Source organism: Leucoraja erinacea, chromosome 21, assembly GCF_028641065.1.
Source record: "Leucoraja erinacea ecotype New England chromosome 21, Leri_hhj_1, whole genome shotgun sequence".
In the NCBI taxonomy this organism is placed as follows: domain Eukaryota; kingdom Metazoa; phylum Chordata; class Chondrichthyes; order Rajiformes; family Rajidae; genus Leucoraja; species Leucoraja erinaceus.
In genome coordinates this window covers 8,456,377-8,475,182 of record NC_073397.1, presented here as the reverse complement: position 1 = coordinate 8,475,182, position 18,806 = coordinate 8,456,377, and the positions used below count along the sequence as shown (strand labels likewise).

Sequence of the window (18,806 nt, the reverse complement as noted above, 5' to 3'; positions counted from 1 at the left end):
TACTCCAGCACTTCGTATCTATCTTCGGTATATACCAGCATTTACAGTTCCTTTCTACACAGTTTCCAAAAGCTCACAACAGTGCATGTTTGCATGAAGTATTCCACCTTGTATATTAACATTTACAATTCAAATATTAACTAAAGCAGGTTGTCTTCTAAATTCAGACTTAACCCATTCAGGCTGCGTAAAACCATACAAGATTCAGAGCAGCAAAACGATCCAACACTCATTTAAAACTTTATTAAAACTCAAAATGCACTAAATGAAACTATACAATTATAAACGCTACATAAAACTCCCAAAGATTGAGTGTAAATATTGTAAAAATATAATACTAATGAATTCTATACTGAAATTAAATTGCAAGTTCAACCCACATAGACGGGACTCAGTGAAAAGCAAAGAAAAGAATCTCATAGGTTCATTGTTGTAACCAATCAGTCGAAACAAAAAGAGCACGTCACCAGCCAGCACAATGTAAGTGAACTAACGCACAGCAGACTAGCTATTCAAGCAACTGCTTCATAAAAAGCACTGTCAACATGCTCTTTTCAGCTAGAGACCATCTGTTCCATCGTGAAAAATTCATGTTTTCTAAGGTGAAATGCTAAGCATTCGGATCCTGTAAAAAGTGATCTCAACTGCTATGACAAAATGGCTTTGCACAAAATTACTAATCACAAGACTTGCTGTCATTGCACAATCCTCCAAAGCAAGGTAAGATTTACACTTTTAAATTCAGTATTTTAAATCTCAATTGCCTTTGGAAATGTGGGACTGTTCTAAAACAGTGTGCAATGTAACGTGAATTCATCTAGATGAATTGACCAAATGAAATTGTATGTTAGAAAACATTAACAACAGCACCATATATAGTTTTTTATCTGAGCAGTTGCATACGTTTAAAAGAAATGTGATGACACAAATTCAATGTACAGTATGAATAACAACCGTGTGTTCATTGAGGCTTGCCAGAGAAACCACTGCACTCAACCAGGCAGATGTCAGAGAGATCAAAGTACTATCAATAAAAGTGAGGTATTAATAAACTTTAGACTTTGTAAATGATTCCATTGAACAGGTGTTGATGATGATAGCCAAAGTTAAAATAAAACAGTTCTGAGAAAAGCAAACTATGCTTCCTGAGATTAAAAGCAGTGGTCACCAGCTCAGATGGAAACGCAGCCCTTTCTGGGGAATTGAAACTTTACAGTCATTAGCTTCTTGGTAAAGGCTTTTTGCCCTTCCCTCCTTTCTTGATTTCACAAAGTCATGAGACATATCGTCATATAATGTCAAATAGGCCATTCAGCCCACCACATCCACGACAGTCAGTTGGCGTCCGTCTGTATTTAATCCCAAATTCCAACACTTGGCCCATAGACTTCTATGTCCAAGTTGTTCAAGTGCAGTTCTAGACATTTCGTAAATGCTGTCAGCAACTCTGCTTCCACCACTCTCAGACAGGGAAGTAACACTCATTGGGTGGGAAAAGGTGCCCGCCAGATGTCCACTAAATCTCTTATCCTTTACCCTAAATCTATGTCCAGTAGTTTTATTTATTTCTGACGAGGATGTGCACCTTTGATGTTGAACAATGCACCCTCTACGTTGCACATTAGGCACCACAGAACTGCAGGAGAAATCTTGCTGGAGTCAGAGTCAAACTTCTCCCTCAACCTACAGCCATAAAACCCAAGATAAGAAGAAGGCCACTCCAAAAGAACAAATTCATACATCACATATTGCTTACATCTCCATTATTTTTGGAAGCTTTCCCTCACTAGCATTTGGCTATGTAAGTGAATGAGATTTATCAACCACACATCATACCACACAGGGTCTCAAATACTTCCACATTCTTCCGCTAACCTAATATGTTGAATTTGTTGTCAACTACTTCATATCAGGGATGAAACTCTGTTCTAGTCAGACCACTTCCGCCTGAAAACGTCAAGCATGGAATTAGTTTGTGATTATTCGTCTTCTTGTGTATGGCGTGCACAGCCTAAACTTGTAAGACAACTTGTTCTACTTGATTGTGCACGACCGGCTAATAGCATTCCTCGAAACAGGGCGGACCCGGTAAAAATTGCAATCTTCCACCCCAGTTTGTGGTTCAATTCACTGCTATATCCTTAAACTTGCGAGTCAGAGAGATGCCGGAAGGAAAAACATGTTTCTGCCCACCGAATCTATATCGACCATCAATGATGTTTTTACACTAATCCTACATTAATTCCACAATTTATTCTCTCTCCATTAGTCACTCCCACATTCTACCCCTCACTAGGGGAGGGATGGAGTTGGGAGGTAGAGACACGTAAACGAGATATGGAGGCAGACAAGAGGAAAAAAAGAATTGGTGTGAAATGGTATGCAACTGTGAGTGTGGGATGGCCACTGAAGAAGCCTGCACGGGACAATTTATAGTGCCTCCACCCTAATCGTCCTACTGTTTGCATCCTTGTACGTCATTAACACATCCTCCCCAGCCAACAATGGGACATTATGGACTCCACCCTTCCTGAGGTCATCTGTTGCCGGCCCCTGTATTGTTCTGGCCTTCCCTATCTTTCAATCTGAAGGGTTCTGACCGAAACATCGTCTAAGACTTTTTTTTTCCCCCCAGAGATGCTGCCTGACCCAGCATTTTGCGTGTATCTTCGATATAAACCAGCATCTGCAACACCTTCCTAAACAATTTGTCTATCTAATCTACTAACATGGGAGGAAACAGCAGCACTCAGAGGAAATTCACACCGACACAGAGAGAAGATACAAACTCTGCATGCATTACCAGAGCTCAGGATTGAACCCAGGTCTGTAGCACCGAGGCAGCACTTCTATAAGCTGTGCCATTATGTTGCCCTAACGTGCTGCAAGGAAGCATAGAAAAAAAAAGCAACAAGAAAGCAACACCATATCTTTGTACTGGGCAGATTGTAAAATTCTGTCCTCAATGATGAGCAACTTCTGGCTTTATCTCCATTTCTCAAATGTGTGAAAAAAAGAATGGACTGGAGAGTAACAAATATAATATCACTCAATGAAAGGAGGGGGCAAAAACAGTGAACTACTGACCCATGAGCCTAACATCAGTAGTGGGGGAAGAGCTGAATTCAACAATGAAAGATATAATTTCAGAACACCATGGAAATAATAGGTCTCCGAGAGTGATAGTAATCGGAGAGCTAAGGGGAAAACCAATTAATATGGTATATCCAATTTCCAGAAAGCTGATTAACAAGGTTACAGCATATGGAATTGAGTAGTACATGGATACGAATTGAGAATCGCAAAGAGTGCAAAGATAGATCTATGCAGCAAGACATCACAGAGATCAGTCCTTGGAACCTATCTGTTCACAATTGTATCAATGAGTTGGCTGAGGAACCATTTCTCCAAGTTCACTGATACAACTTGGGGAAAAATGGATGCTAATTGTCTTCAAGAGAATAAAAAGCTTGGTGACTGAGCAAGAACATGGTTGATGCATTGCAGAAAAATGAGAGGTTACCCACATAAAGCAAAAGCAGATTACGTAAAGTTGAATGTTCAAATGAAACTACATGTCTTTGAACACGAGGCCTCGAGTATCGCGATAAATTTTGGTCCCTAACCTTAAGGATATACCAATCTTGGTGGAGGATACTGAAGTTCAAAGTTCAAGTTCAAAGTAAACTTTATTGTCAATTCAAATAAATTGGATTGAAATTGCGTTTCCCCATACTCCAAATGTGCAAGTAATATTTATAACACAGACAGAAAATATACCAATAAGATAGACAATATACATTATTTAAAATATTCACAGTGTGCCAGACTGTAGTAAACTTTTGAGGTATGTTATTAAAGTGCAATAATAAAGGTGCAATATAGAAAAGTGCAAATAGCATACTGCAGACATTGAGTTAAAATTAAATGTTCATGGAATTTTCTTGAGTGTGTTGAGTAATCTGATGGCCGAGGGAAAAAGCTGTTTTTGAAACTGGTGGTTTTGCTCCGCATGCTGCGGTAGCGCTTGCCAGATGGTAGGAGAGTGAACAGTTTGTGTGCTGGGTGGGTGGTGTCTTTGATGATATTGGTTGCTCTCTTGCGACAGCGAGATGGGTATAAGTCCTGGATTGCAGGTTGGGGTGATCTGGTGATCTTCTCCGCTGTCCTCACCACTCTCTGTAATGCCTTCTGGTCAGCAGCAGAGCAACTGCCATACCAGACTGAGAGACTGCTGGTAAGAATGCTCTCAATGGCACCCCTGTAAAAAGTGGTGAGGGCAGAAGGGGGGAGGTTGGCTCTCCTCATCCGTCAAAGGAAGTGGAGGCGTTGCTGAGCTTTCTTGACTAGGGAGATGGTATTGGTGAACCATGTCTGATCATCTGTGATGTGCACTCCCAGGAACTTGGTGCTTTTCACAGACTCCACTGCATTGCCATTGATGGTGAGTGGGGTGTGTGCTGTCTGTTTCTTCCTGAAGTCCACAGTTATTTCTTTTGTTTTATTAACATTGAGTTGAAGGTTATTGATGTCACACCAGCTGATGAGTTGTTGTACCTCCTCTCTGTAGGCAGAGTCATCATTGTGGCTACTGAAGATTCACTATTGCCCATTACCAGTAATTTTATGTAATGGTATGATGTACCAGCACCTCTAAAAGGTTAAACTTCCCTCTTTCCTTTTCTAGCCACATGACACGTAGGTTTATTAAAGGTGTTTACCAGCACTTTGTCTAAAAAAAACACTGCCCCAACCCTCATTCCACGTCCTCCAGTTTTGTTAATCTTTGAAAAGACTACACACGTCTGATAATAAACAATGCCACATCTGCACTCTATGGTGCACATGACACACAAGGGACTGCAGATGCTACAATCTGGAGCAACAAACAATTTGAAGGACAAACTCAGCAGGTCAAGCAGCATCTGTGTGTTGAAAGGAATGGTCGATGTCTCGTGTCAAAACCCCACATCATGACCGAAAGTGGAGGGGGAGATGGCCAGTGGAAAGTGAATAGCACAAATGGCGAGACAGAAGCCCGAGCCGATTGGTGGACCGAGGGGTATTTGGAGCCAGGTAGGGGAGGGATACAGCTGGGAGGCAGACAGGTAGATGAGAGATCGAGGCAGACAAGAGGAGGGGGAAAAAATTAATCAGTGAGGAAATGGTTTGCAACTGGGAGTATGGGATGGCTATTGAAGATGCAATTGCTCTACAAATTGGTCGCCTTGTTTGTGGTTTCACATAGGAACCACATAGGGAGTACCGAATGCAGACAAGGTTTGAGGAGTTTCACGTCATTCTTTACCTCACCTGGAAGGGCTTTTTAGATCCCTGGATGGCAGTGAGAGAGATGTAAAAACAAGTGTTGCTATTCAGGGATAAATGCAGGGAGGCAAGTGCCCGAGTCAATATTTCCTCATTCTTTCTGGTGCCCGAGTCAATATTTCCTCAGCGTACATTTGTAAAACCTATGAATATAAGACAGGAGCAGGCTATTCTGAAGGAACCAAGAGATACAGAAATAGTACAGGTAAATAGAGTTGGAAGATTAGTCATCAAGAATTACACAGCAGGCTAAAGGATGGCCTACTCTCCTGTTCCTATTTATGATCTTACGTGAAACATATGCATTATATTGCGAAGATGCAATTTGTTTTTTAAACAATCAAAATTGAAACAATGGTTTCAATCAACAGGAATATTTAAAAATATTTTATATACTGACAACTTTGAAAGATAGCTATCAAGACTTTCGGGCTAATATTTTACTGAGAAAATAGAACATAATAAGCAAAGTTTAAATATGTATTTTGTGCTTGATTGGAAAACAAAATGACTTTTGGATGTCAAACACCAAAGCTTTGAGTAGTTGTGCAAAGCCCCTTGGGCAACAGTGACCATACTATGGTGGAATTCTGCATTAGGATGGAAAGTGACATGGTTAATTCAGAGACCAGGGTCCTGAACTTGAACAAAGGAGACTTTGAAGGTACGAGACAGGAATTGGCTAGGATAGACTGGCAAATTATACTTAAAGGGTTGACAGTGGAGATGCAATGGCAAAGATTTCAGATTCAGATTCAACTTTATTGTCATTGTGCAGTGTACAGTACAGAGACAACAAAATGCAGTGATTTAAAGACCACATGATGAACTCCAGAAATTGTTCATCCCTGTCTAGCATAAAAATAGAACTGGGAAGGCGGCTCAACCGTGGCTGACGAGTGAAGGCAAGGATAGTGTAAAATGCAAGGGAGGCATATAAATGGAGCATGAAAGAAAGCTGGCAGAGAATATAAAAACTGACTGTAAAAGTTTCTTTAAGTATGTAAAAAGGAAAAGATTTGTGAAGAGTACTCAAGAAGGTGGCCGTAGAAATTATGGAAGCATTGGTGATAATTTTACAATGTTCTCTCAACTCTGGATCAATTCCTGTGGACTGGAGAGTAGCCAATGTAACTCCACTTTTTAAGAAAGGAGGGAGAGATAAAACTGGGAATTATAAACCAGTTAGCCTTACATTGGTAGTAGGGAAGACACTGGAGTCGATTATTAATGTTATAGCAGCGTATTTGGAAAGCAGTGATGCGATCGGTCAATGTCAGCATGGATTTATGAAGGGGAAATCATGCTTGACTAATCTTTTGGAATTTTTTGAGGATGTAACAAGTAGAATGGATCAGGGAGAGCCAGTGGATATGGTGTATCTGGACTTTCAAAAAGCCTTTGACAATGTCCCACACAAGAGATGAGCACATGGTATTGGAGGTAGGTTATTAACATGGATAGAGAACTGGTTGGCAGACAGGAAGCAAAGAATAAGAATTAACGGGTCCTTTTCAGAATGACAGACAGATTATTATCTGAATGGTGTCAGATTATGAGAAGGGGAGGTGCAACGAGGCCTGGGTGTGATTGTACATCAGTCACTGAAAGTAAGCATGCAGGTACAGCAGGCAATGAAGAAAGCTAATGGCATGTTGGCCTTCATTGCGAGAGGATTTGAGTTTTGGAGCAAGGAGGTCCTACTGCAGTTATACAGAACCCTGGTGAGACCACACCTGGAGTATTGTGTGCAACTGTGGTCTCCTAATTTGAGAAAGAACATTATTGCTATTGAGGGAGTGCAGCGTAGGTTCACCAGGTTAATTCCTGGAATAGTGGGACAGACATACAAAAGAATGGGTCGACTGGGCTTATAGTCGCAGGAATTTAGAAGGATGAGAGCGGATCTTATGGAGCCATAAAATTCTTGGATTGGACAGGATCCGTAGATGCAGGAAAAATGTTCCCGATGTTGGGTGGAGTCCAGAACCAGGGGTCACAGTTTAAGAATAAGGGGTAGGCCATTTAGGACTGAGATGAGAAAAAAAAAAAAATTCTCCCAGAGTTGTGAATCTGTGGAATTCTCTGCCACAAAAGGCAGTGCCAATTCACTGTTTTTTTTAAAGAGAGAGTTAGATTTAGCTCTTAGGGCTAAGGGAATCAAGGGATATGGGGAAAAAGCTGGAATGGGGTACTGAATTTGGATGATCCGCCTTGATCATATTGAATGGCGGTGCTGGCTCGAGGGGCCGAATGGCCTTCTCCTGCACCTATTTTCCACGTTACTGACTTTCACAGTAAATTCCAAATACTTTTAGGAAAAAACAAATGCTGTAGGTTTTATGGTTTTCATTTTGTAAACCAAATATCAGATTCAGGGTAATGCCAGACAAAACCCAAATTACATTTTCAGAAAGAACTTGCCTCCAGTCGGTGGCAGTAAAGTCGGATCATTGAAAACATCACATCTGTGGGATCCTGCTGTGCAAATTCTGGCCCTGTACTTTGTTTTATACTGGCAACCACATTTCAAAAAAGCTTCAAAGCCTGCGAATCGCTCAGTCATGGCCTGTAGGTTATAAGATTATTTCTCTTTCTCGGAGAAATGCAGTTTGGTCATGTTTCTTGGATTTAAACATATTTCTGTCCAATACCCATTTCACCCCAGTTGTTTGTTTTTCATTTCTCTCGATAAAGGTGTTGGCCAAAAGCACTACTCCCTTCTCAGCAAACGTTTCTGACTTTAACTTTGGACTCAACATAAAATTTAACAGTTCACCAACCCATGGTTTCTATTTATATCAAAACTGCCAAGTTCATCTGCAGGTCATCCATCTGTAACGCTAACTCACCAATTGCACTTTCAACCAACAATAATTTACTGGGTCGGTTGGTATATCCTTTTTTGCGGAGTTTTGTGTTATAATAGAGCGATTGTTTTTCCTTTTTTTCTTTTCTTTCTAGGGTCTATTTTCTTTCTTTACTTCCTTCTCTAACTTCTTCCCTAAGGGGCTTTCTTCTCTCAACACTTTCCTGCACCTTCACGATTCTTGCTCACTTTCCTTACTTCTTTTATTTCTACCTTTTTTTAAAAGCGCGAAAAACAAAGTGGTAAAACAAATATAATAAGATAAATGTGATGTGTATTACTGTAATTTACTGTACTTCTAATAAAAATAAAATATTTTTAAAAATTTATTTAAAAAAAAAAATTTACTGGGTGTTCCTTACTGTTCTAAATTCCAACGTTATGTTCCTTAGTTTCTTCTTCAAATTCCCTCTTTAACCTATCAAGCGGTTGGCTTCATCAAAAGCTTTTCTATCAAGTTACCCGACTAAGCCTTACCCTATCGGAGATTTTTCCCTTGGCCTATTCCTCACAACTCAAAATATTATTATTCAATTTTTCTTAAATCAGATTACAATGCTTTTTTTTCCTAAGTCAGATGACAACGTTTGACCCAATATGATCCATTGCCCAATTAGAATATTAACAATCCCAAGAATCTGCCTTTACTTAATTCTCTCTTATTTCTGCTCCACCCAGAAATGTTTTTACAGGTACATGGATATATTCACCGAATTCTAAGAATCACATAGAACAGAAACAGCCCTTCAGCCCATCAATTTGTTCCAACCATAAAGCACCAATTTATACTAATACCACATTATTTTCTCAGTCCTATCAATTCCCATCATATTCTCCCACTCACCTACATACTAGAGGCAATTTTTACTGCAACTGATTAACTTACCAACATGCAAGTCTTTAAAATGTAGGAGGAAATATGAGCACCAGGGGGGAAACCCATGTAATCACAGGGAGGACATGCACATTCTACACTGACAGTGAGGCCAGGATTGAGTCTGGGTCATTGCGGCTGTGAGATTGCAGCTCTTTTAGTTGCATCATTGTGCCATTTAATCTTTGACTCCGTGTCCTCAAAGCTGTAAATGATCATTTGTGTCCTCTACTAAATTATCGATGATTTTCATAATTCTGCCGCAATCCCAAGATATTTTTTGCATGGTGGTTATTTCCACCAATAACCTGCACCCCTGGACCTCTTCTCTGAAACCTCTGAGTAGATCGCTCATCGCCTCTATATCTTGAGGTTTCAATTGTTTGCCTTGGTCTATAAATGCCAGTTGATAATGTTAACAGGTTCCGCTGTTCCAATTAAATCTTAAACTTTCGTCAAAGCTGCCTTTGCAAATGATCTGTTTTCTACCAAATTCATCCAGTAATACAGACGAGCCTCTTTCCATTGAATTAGGTTTACCAGAACATGCACAAATTGCCGACATTCAATGCAAAAATAATTTGCAACTAACAACCAATCCTATTTGACATCTGAATCGGAATGGTGTCTTCAGTTGACTCTGAAGTAGCTCTGCTCTGCTGTTCTGTTCTTCTTTCATTCGGTTTATTTTACATTCAAATGGCATACTTTACCAGGGTGTTTAAACATTAAACCTGCTGCAATACGTTTGTCAATAATTGTTAGGATCTTTCTGACTGCTATTTAACTTTGTGCAAAAGAACAAAGTTGGGGACTCTAAATTATGCATTTTGCAAACCCTTCCATCTTGACAACACTGGTAAAGTGTTAGAAAGGTTAGACAGAATTATATAAAATTTACAGCATTGAACCAAACTGCCTAGCAGAATTGGTGTTTATACAACAATGGAATCTCCTTCAACTGCACTTGGCCTCACTATGTTAAGTTATCTTAACCCTTTCTGATCTTTATCTTCCACATAAAGGCAGCCATTGTAGTTAAGATTCCTTAATTTTACTTCGGAGTCACGTGAATGATTCCGTGAAGAACCCAGCTCTACTGCGCATGCGGCATAATCGCACAGCTGTGCAGAACGCGGCCAGCGGGAGTCGGGCGCTCCCGCATCCAAGGACGAGAGGTAAGTACTTACCTTAATCGGGCCTTGTGGTTTTTGCTCCGGGGGAGCAAAGTAGAGAGGCATGGTGAGCGGCCCCGTTTCGACTCCAGCGTGGAGTCTTTTCAATTTCTAAAGAATGTAGGTTTGATATCAACTCCACATAGACTATTTTTGACATGCAGGAGGATAATTTAGAGTTATAGGATACCCACTGTTGTATCATCTGCAAACTTGCTAATCTTGACATGTACATTCTCATCCAAATTATTGATATAGATGACAAACAGTAATGGGACCAGCATCAGACCCTGATACCACTATTCACAGGCCTCTGGTCCAAGAAGCAAATTGGATGCAATGTTTACCACTTCCATGAAGCTAATTCTAAAACAATTGAAATATTTTTTCTCTTATTCAAGATGGTTATAATTTTGTTTAGAGATATAGCATGGAAATAGGCCCTGCAGCCCATCAAGACACCTGCTCACGCTAGTTCTGTCATCTTACTTTCACATTCAGTTTCTAGACCAGGGGAAACTCACCGAAACCAATTAACCGACAAACCAACGTGTCTTTGGGATGAGAGAGGAAATAGGAGCATTTGGTTAAAACCCACGAGGTCACAGGGACAACGTGCAAACTCCATACAAGGTCAGGATCAAACCAGGTGTCTGGCGCTACGAGGCAGCAGCTCTACTAGCTGCTCCATCCTGCAATTTTAAATGGTGAAGCAGCATTTACCTATATTTAATAGGCAAGTATTTTAAGCATAAATAGCCAATTCTCAAACCTGAAAAACGATCTATGCATAATTAGTTTCCTAAATAAAGATTTTTTTAAAATAAATAAAAATCGGTAATTTGTTAAATTCTGTTAGGCAGTGGTCGCAATAAGAAACAATTAATAACTTTCTTTTCAGCTTTACAGTATTTATAGCATTTTGTTGCGGGGTAATTTCTGGTTATAATTAAGTAAATTTGGCCATTAAAAGCTCTATTTATTCTGGTTTTAAGTTTTAAAAAAGTCAGTTTTTAACCTAGCTTTTATTTTTTGCAGGTAAATGGACAGGAAAGCTAGAAATTCTAGTGTTGCCTGGCTTGTGACACCGGGCTAAAATTCTAACATGACCAAAATTAAATGGAAGTATTTTTTTACTACATTTCTAGTTTTTATATTCGTTTCCATACTTGCGTATTTTGTCATAATTTCTTGCCTTGAACATCCTTTTCCACAATATGAACAGTATAATTGCAGCAGATATTGTTCTGCAATTTTAAATGGCGAAGCAACAGCACTTCAGCTTGGAGAAGATTGTGAAAAGGGGAAGACAAAAATATTCCATATTCAGATTCCAAATCCAATTGACTGTTCCAGAATTAAACAAGACCTTCACTTCATAACAAGTTCGATGTCACAAGAAGAAGATAACTATCCTCTCGCATACATTATTACTATCCACAAAGAATTTGATATGTTTGTTAAACTATTGCGAGCAATTTATAGACCACAGAATTTGTACTGCATCCATGTTGATAAAAGGTCACCAGAAGATTACCAAAGAAAGGTGAAAAGTTTATCGGATTGCTTTGATAACATCTTTCTGGCTTCAAAAATGGAACACGTTGTTTACGGTGGATTCTCACGCCTACAGGCAGATATAAACTGCATGAAAGATCTTGTAAACTCAGCAGTTGCGTGGAAGGAAGTTATCAATCTCTGCGGACAAGACTTTCCAATAAAAACTAATCGGGAAATTATCTGGTACATAAGGAACAAATGGGGAGGCAGGAACATCACACCGGGAACACAACAGCCATTGCATATGAAATATAGGACAGAGTACAGTTACAAGGAAGAGATTAAAAATGGTGAAGCCCAAATTTTTCGACTCAATCATAGAAAAACTGCACCACCATTGGAGCTCACTATTTATTTTGGAACTGCATACTATGTACTTACAAGACAATTTGTGCAATTTGTTCTGGAAGATGCACGTGCAATTGCTCTTCTCGAGTGGTCTCGTGATACATACAGCCCTGATGAACATTACTGGGTGACACTGAACCGCTTAAAAGGTAAGCTCCATAAAGATAAGTAATTTGACTGTTTACAAGCTACTAAGGGTATCTCACAAGTCACATTTGAAGGTGAATTTCAGAAACATAGAAAATAGGTGCAGGAGTAGGCCATTCGGCCCTTCGAGCCTGCACCGCCATTCAATATGATCATGGCTGATCATCCAACTCCGTATCCCATCCCTGCCTTCTCTCCATACACTCTGATCCCTTTCGCCACAAGGGCCACATCTAACTCCTTCTTAAAAATAGCCAATACTAAATGGCAAACCTCACCAGCATAAACTCAAATTTTAATTCAGTCAAATTAATTTGAAAATAAGTTTTTAATATCTTGTTGAGTTTTCCAATCGTATGAGAAATGATGAAAGGAAAGAGGCCATGGAAATAAATTACTTTAAGCTGTACATAGCAGGTGCATAATTACCAAGGCAAAATTCCTGATCTTGATATCAAAATCTATTCTATGCTTTGATCACACAGGAAATTTGCTTTCAATTAGAAATTAGCACAAAGTTAGCATATTCAGAAATATTTCAAAAAAAAACTTAAATGGAGGTTGCCTTCAAATTTGGACTAGAGATGTACTGTTGCCAAATGATGCTTAATCTGCAATACAACTAATGAAACATACTCCACGTATCGAAGTGAGCATGTTCTATCAAAGTAAAAGAGAAACATTTTCACTTCCAATTGTGGTTCCCTTCTAAAAGAATTGTGCACCATTAACAAACAGCCCTCAACTACATAGCAACTGAATTCAAAAGGCACAAAGAGCTGGAGGAACTCAACAGGTCAGGCAGTATCTCTGAAGGACATGGAGAGGTGACATTTTGGGTCAGGACCCTTCTTCAGAAATGTCCCTATTCATGTCCACCAGAGATACTGTCTGACCTGCTGTTCCTCCAGCATTTTGTGTTTTTTGATCAAGATCCCAGTCGCTGTACTTCCTAATTTGCTTGTGGTCTTCTTTGTCAGCGTGGAACGGAGGCTGCAATAATTATTCCAGGACTCTACTGCTGTGTATTAGGGACGATTGCCACATTTCTTCCTTACTAATCAGTGCCAATCCAAACACCAGATTTACCACACTCTCCCAAAAACATTCATTGTAACCTGTCTCAGCAATAATATTGGCAATCCAACATTTTAAAAAAGTCTTGAATGACTGCATGCAAACACAGATCAGGCCCATTACAATGATTCAGTGCAACTGCTCCTCAAGGGTGATGGGGGAGGGGAGAAGGGGTGAGGAGGTCATAAAACTCATACCTTCCAAATTTTCATATATATTGCACTGCAGCATCCTTCCGTGTTACATTTATAAATCCTCAAAGACCCTAGCAAAACGGCAGGCACAATTATAATTTCTCTCGACTTCTTTCCTCAGTTCGACAAATCTATGACAAGCTCAATACAACTGATCCCCACGTTACAGCCATTTAGGTAATACAAATTGATTCATACCAAGTTCACAAATCCCCCAAAACGTGTGTGAAAAACAAGTAAATAAGATCAACACATTTATTTTGTTTCAACTGTCATTTCTTGACATGTGCATGTGGCGCAGTTTCAGGTTACGCACGATTTCAACCTCCCCACTCCTCATTCTAGTTGGTATAGCATTTTTTTTTTTCTTTTAAGTCTCAGGACACCGCATAACTTGCGTATTTTTAGAAGATATTTATGCACAAATATTGGCACAAGCAATCAGCATTATCGTTAGGGGACCACCAGCACATTGACCTAATTTCAACCACTCCCCTATCTTCCCAAGGTAACCGACTCGTTAATTCCAACTATCATGTCTTGGCTGATGAAATGCTTCCGCCAGACACAGTAAAAACAAGTTCACCACAATGGTTTCCTCTGCAGTTTTTTTTAAAGATAATTTTTTTTTTTTTTAATTTTTTTAAAAAGAGGTGTAGAACTTGCAATGCAGCTTTTCCTGTTGTTTCTGTCAGAATGATACCAATGTCCTAGTAAATGTCCCTATTGCTAGAAGAGTAGTGTTACTTACAAACTATTTCATGGGACTTTAATTATGGTTTAGAATTCTATTTAATTCACCATCACAATGATACTACAGATTCAGGCCTCAGGGAAACTTTTATTCTTAATATTATTTCAACATTCAACATTTTTTGTTCCTTTGTGGCCTCTCAACTTGTTTATTTAATATTATCTATTTTGATTCCATGGTCTCACACAATTGATACAGGAGCTGCCAATGGGCTACTAATCTGGAGAAATAAGATTAAACCCTACATCTATTGATTTTCAATACAAACTTAAATAAATACAAATTTAATTTCATTAAATGCATTAAAGCTGGTATAAGTAAAGTGACCAAAAAAGGATCAACAGTCATGAAAACCCCTCGTAATCGTTAGGGAAAAAAAGCCTACCACCCTTTTTCAGCCAGCCTAAATGTCATGCCAGATCTACTGAAACGTGTCTGTCTCTCAATTATTCAACAAATTAGTTCTCCCACATGGATGGGAGCATCAACCAATCCAATCGGTGTAGATGTTGCGTGCCAATTGCTTGTTAACCAAAAAGCCTGCTTCCATGATGCATGTCTATGTTCCAGATCCTCAAACACTCCCAAGGTGCTAAACTCAAACTTATCCAGAAATCTCACCCCACACCACTTCCCCAAGAACCTACACAGCCCTTCTTCCTCAACATCACAGATCCCAAACTTTGCATGTTCCACAATGGGATAGCAAATGAACAAAAAGTTGGTGCCAATTTAATAGCACCCAGTTAAAAGACACTCTACTGTGGTACCTATGAATTCCTTGGCCACAATGTTTGCTTTTGTCATCAACGGAACAGGTCTTCTTTTTACACTGTAATTTTTATCTGGATACTTTGAGAGTACTTGCTATGTAAGTAAAACTCTGCAATATAATGTATTTCTCAAAGATGCACCCGATTCAACCCCAAATGTTTCATGGGACGGTGATGTTCGTGCAGTTGTGTGGGCACCCCATGCAGGACCAACATCTGATGGTTGTAAAGGTAAGCACAAGATAATGTATACAACTGATTTTTTGTTAGAACCCATTAAAAGTGTGCGTATGGCATTCACATCTATCTTGTGCAACTAGGAACTGCAGGGACAAAGAGATATGTATAAAACCAATGACAAGCAGAGTCGCCAACCCAAAAGAACAACTATTCTTTTTCTCCAGAGATGCTGCCTGATCCCCAGAATTACTCCAGCATTCTCCATTCTGACAATCTCCATTTCTGTCAATTTCAAAATTACTCATTTGGATACAACAAAATCTATCCACATCTTTCCTACTTCAAAGAAAAGTAACTTTGAATAAGATTTGCAATCTGATTGGAGAGCCAACTGCTAATCACCATAGAAAATTAGATAGTGTCAACAGGCCTTCGCACCCTGCCTACTTTTTTATTTTTGCCTTTTCACTATTCTAAGGTTCATTTCTATAATCACTCACCGTACTCTCAAATTGGGAGGTATATAGCCTAACAAAGATATAGACACAAAATGCTGGAGTAACTCAGTGGGACAGGCAGCATCTCTGGAGAGAAGGAATGGGTGACGCTTCGGGTCGAGACCATTGAATCTTTTCTTTTGAATAGTGTCCACATTTCTTCATTCCTCTTCAGAAAGAAATGGGTGATGAAAGCCTGCTATGGAATATCAGATTAGTACAAGATAATGAATATCAGACAATTACTTTTCCAGGCCCCATCCCCGAACTCTTCCTCCGCTACATTGACGACCACATTGGTGCTACCTCCTGCACCCATGCAGAACTCACTGACCTCATCAATTTCACGACTAATTTTCATCCTCCACTCAAATTCACTTGGATCATCTCAGACATCTCCCTACCGTTTCTAGATTTCACCATCTCCATCACAGGAGACAGACTATTGACTGACATCTACGACAAACCCGACATCTACTACAAACCCACCGATTCCCACAGCTACCTCGACCACATCTTCCCACCCTGCTTCCTGTAAAGATTCTATCCCCTACTCCCAATTCCTCCGTCTACACCGCATCTGCACCCAGGATGAGGTTTTCCATACCAGGTCATCGGAGATGTCCTCATTCTTTAGGAAACGGGGGTTCCCCTCTTCCATTGTAGATGAGGCTCCCACTGGGATCTCCTCGATATCCTGCAGCTCCACTCTTGCTCCCCCTCCCCCCGCCCCGATTCGTAACAAGGACAGAGTCCCCCTTGTCCTCACCTTCCACCCAGTCAGCCGGCGTATACAGCAGATTATCCTCCAACATTTTCACCACCTCCAACAGGATCCCACTACTGGCCACATTTTTCCATCTTCACCCCTTTCTGCTTTCCGCAAAGACAGTTGCCTCCGCAGCACCCTGGTCAACTCATCCCTTTCCACCCCCTCCCCAGGTACTTTCCCCTGCAACACCTGTCCCTTTACCTCCCCCCTCGACTTCATCCAAGGACCCGACAGTCTTTCCAGGTGAGGCAGAGGTTCACTTGCACTTCCTCCAACTTCATCTACTGTATCCGTTGTTCCAGCTGCAAGTCCTGTACATCAGCGAGACCAAGTGCAGGCTCGGCAATCGTTTTGCTGAACACCTCCGCTTAGTCCACCTTAACCTACCTGATCTACCAGTTGCTCAGCACTTTAACTCCCCCTCCCATTCCCAATCTGACCTTTCTGTCCTGGGTCTCCTCCATTGTCAGAGCACAATGGATATTGTCAGAGCCCAGCACAAATTGGAGGAACAGCAATTCATATTTCACTTGGATAGCTTACACCCCAACGGTATGAACATTGACGTCTCCAACTTCAAATAACCCTTGCTTTCCCTCTCTCTCCATCCCCTCCCATTCCCAGTTCTCCCACCAGTCTTACAGTCTCCGACTACGTTCTCTCTGTGTCCCGCCCATTCCCCTAACATCAGTCTGAAGAAGGGTCTCGACCCGAAATGTCACCCATTTCTATCTCTCCAGAGATGCTGCCTGTCCCGCTGAGTTACTCCAGCTTTTGTGCCGTGACATCATCCTTACTCAATAAAGCAACAACTCCCTCCTCATTTACCCCACCACTATCTCTCCTGAAACATCTGTACTCTGAAACATTACCTTCCAGTCCTGTACCTCTGTTAACCAGGTTTCTGCAATGGCTACAACATCCTAGTCACATGGGTAAGGGCCTTTCCCTTCAAAGATTAAATTGTGCTTTAAATGTGCAATCCAAACCTACGGTCCTTCCTTGCTCCCTGTCTTTTTCCTGCCTATTCCATCCACTGAGCCTTTTTTATCACCTTCTGTACCGACTTCCAGCCTCTCATCTGCCCATATCCTGCTTAGGATTCCTCCATCCCCACCCCCCCGCCAATCTTATTTAACCAACATGTGTAGCACTAGCAAACCTGATATCTCCCTTATCTTCCTGTTCCTACCCTCACTAGCACGTGGCATTGTAAGCAATCCAGAAAACATTACCCTGGAGATTTGCTTTTAATTCTTTTACCCAACTCTCCATACTCATATTGCAGTACCTCATTCCTTTTCCTACCCATGTCATTTGTACCACATGCACAACGACTACTGGCTGCTCACTCTCCTCCTTGAGAATGTCAAGCAGCCACTGGCACCTGGCACCTGGGAGACAGCACACCACCCTGGAGTCCTGACTGCTGCCACAGAATCTCATGTCTGCACCCTTAACTAAAGAAACCATCAGTTTTATTTGAACCAGCTCAGCATCTGCACTGTAAAATAATGAGTTTTTATCTTTCAGGATATTACAGAAATAATATTTGTGTATATGGCCTAAGAGATCTAAAGTGGGTCGTTCGACAACCAGCCATGTTTGCCAATAAGTTTGAACAGACGACAAATCCTCTCACAGTGGCATGTTTGGAGCAATGGCACAGGGACCGTGTACTCAATGAAACTTCAGAAACTATACCGCTGCACTGGCACCTGGATGATTAAGATACTTTAAGATGGAAACAGAGTAAAATCCACTAATTGGGTATGCAATTGTTAAAATATACCAATGGTTTGGCGGTTTATCAGTCTGGAGTCCAAGTGGCATATGCAGCCCAAAGCACAGACTGGAGTTGGTCTCGTCAAAACTCACTGTACTCGTTTATCACTTCCTAAATCACCCCGTTCACTGAAAAATTATACTGCTGTGCAACATGCAAGAATAAATAAAATAAAAGTCTGCTTGTGTGTAAATATGACTTGCATTCAACAGCCCAGAAAATGGACTAACCAGCACAACCAAAGTCCTAAATGTAGCAAATTATCAGTTACATTGCACACACAATGAAGAACAACAATCCACAGCATGTTTAAGCAGGAAGAGGGGGGGGGGGGGGGGGGGGGGTAGGGGTAGCACTGTGAGGGATGGAATTCACTCCCTTGTGAGGGAAGACATAGGGACTGACGAGGTAGAATCACTGTGGATTGAGTTGAGAAATTGTAAAGGCAAGAAGACACCAATTGGTGTTGTTT

At 40.6% G+C, this 18,806-nt stretch overlaps 2 protein-coding genes across 5 annotated transcripts in view; one reads left to right on the top strand and one right to left on the bottom strand.

The window, feature by feature from the left end:
* rtf2 (replication termination factor 2) overlaps nucleotides 1-18,806 on the bottom strand; it is a 72,490-nt gene that overhangs the window by 38,819 nt on the left and 14,865 nt on the right. The gene's annotated exons all lie outside the window — the stretch shown is intronic.
* Nucleotides 462-18,527, top strand: gcnt7 (glucosaminyl (N-acetyl) transferase family member 7). 4 transcript variants are annotated; one of them, XM_055652055.1, is made up of 6 exons: nucleotides 462-720; nucleotides 8,026-8,213; nucleotides 10,101-10,249; nucleotides 11,285-12,303; nucleotides 15,235-15,330; nucleotides 18,082-18,527. In XM_055652055.1, the coding sequence occupies exons 4-6, from the start codon at nucleotides 11,352-11,354 to the stop codon at nucleotides 18,276-18,278; spliced, it is 1,245 nt and encodes a 414-aa protein (XP_055508030.1). In that variant the 5' UTR covers nucleotides 462-720; nucleotides 8,026-8,213; nucleotides 10,101-10,249; nucleotides 11,285-11,351; the 3' UTR covers nucleotides 18,279-18,527. The 4 variants fall into 4 exon arrangements, with proteins under 4 accessions (XP_055508030.1, XP_055508028.1, XP_055508027.1 ...); XM_055652053.1 differs by having other exon boundaries at nucleotides 10,097-10,249; XM_055652052.1 differs by lacking the exon at nucleotides 8,026-8,213 and having other exon boundaries at nucleotides 10,097-10,249.

Bases quoted from the DNA above. Each gene is read 5' to 3' on its own strand.
- gcnt7 (XM_055652054.1), top strand. From the start codon at position 11,352: ATGACCAAAATTAAATGGAAGTATTTTTTTACTACATTTCTAGTTTTT. The intron at 12,304-15,234 runs GTAAGCTCCATA...TATTTCTCAAAG, and splicing joins GACACTGAACCGCTTAAAAG to ATGCACCCGATTCAACCCCA. The intron at 15,331-18,081 runs GTAAGCACAAGA...TTTATCTTTCAG, and splicing joins AACATCTGATGGTTGTAAAG to GATATTACAGAAATAATATT.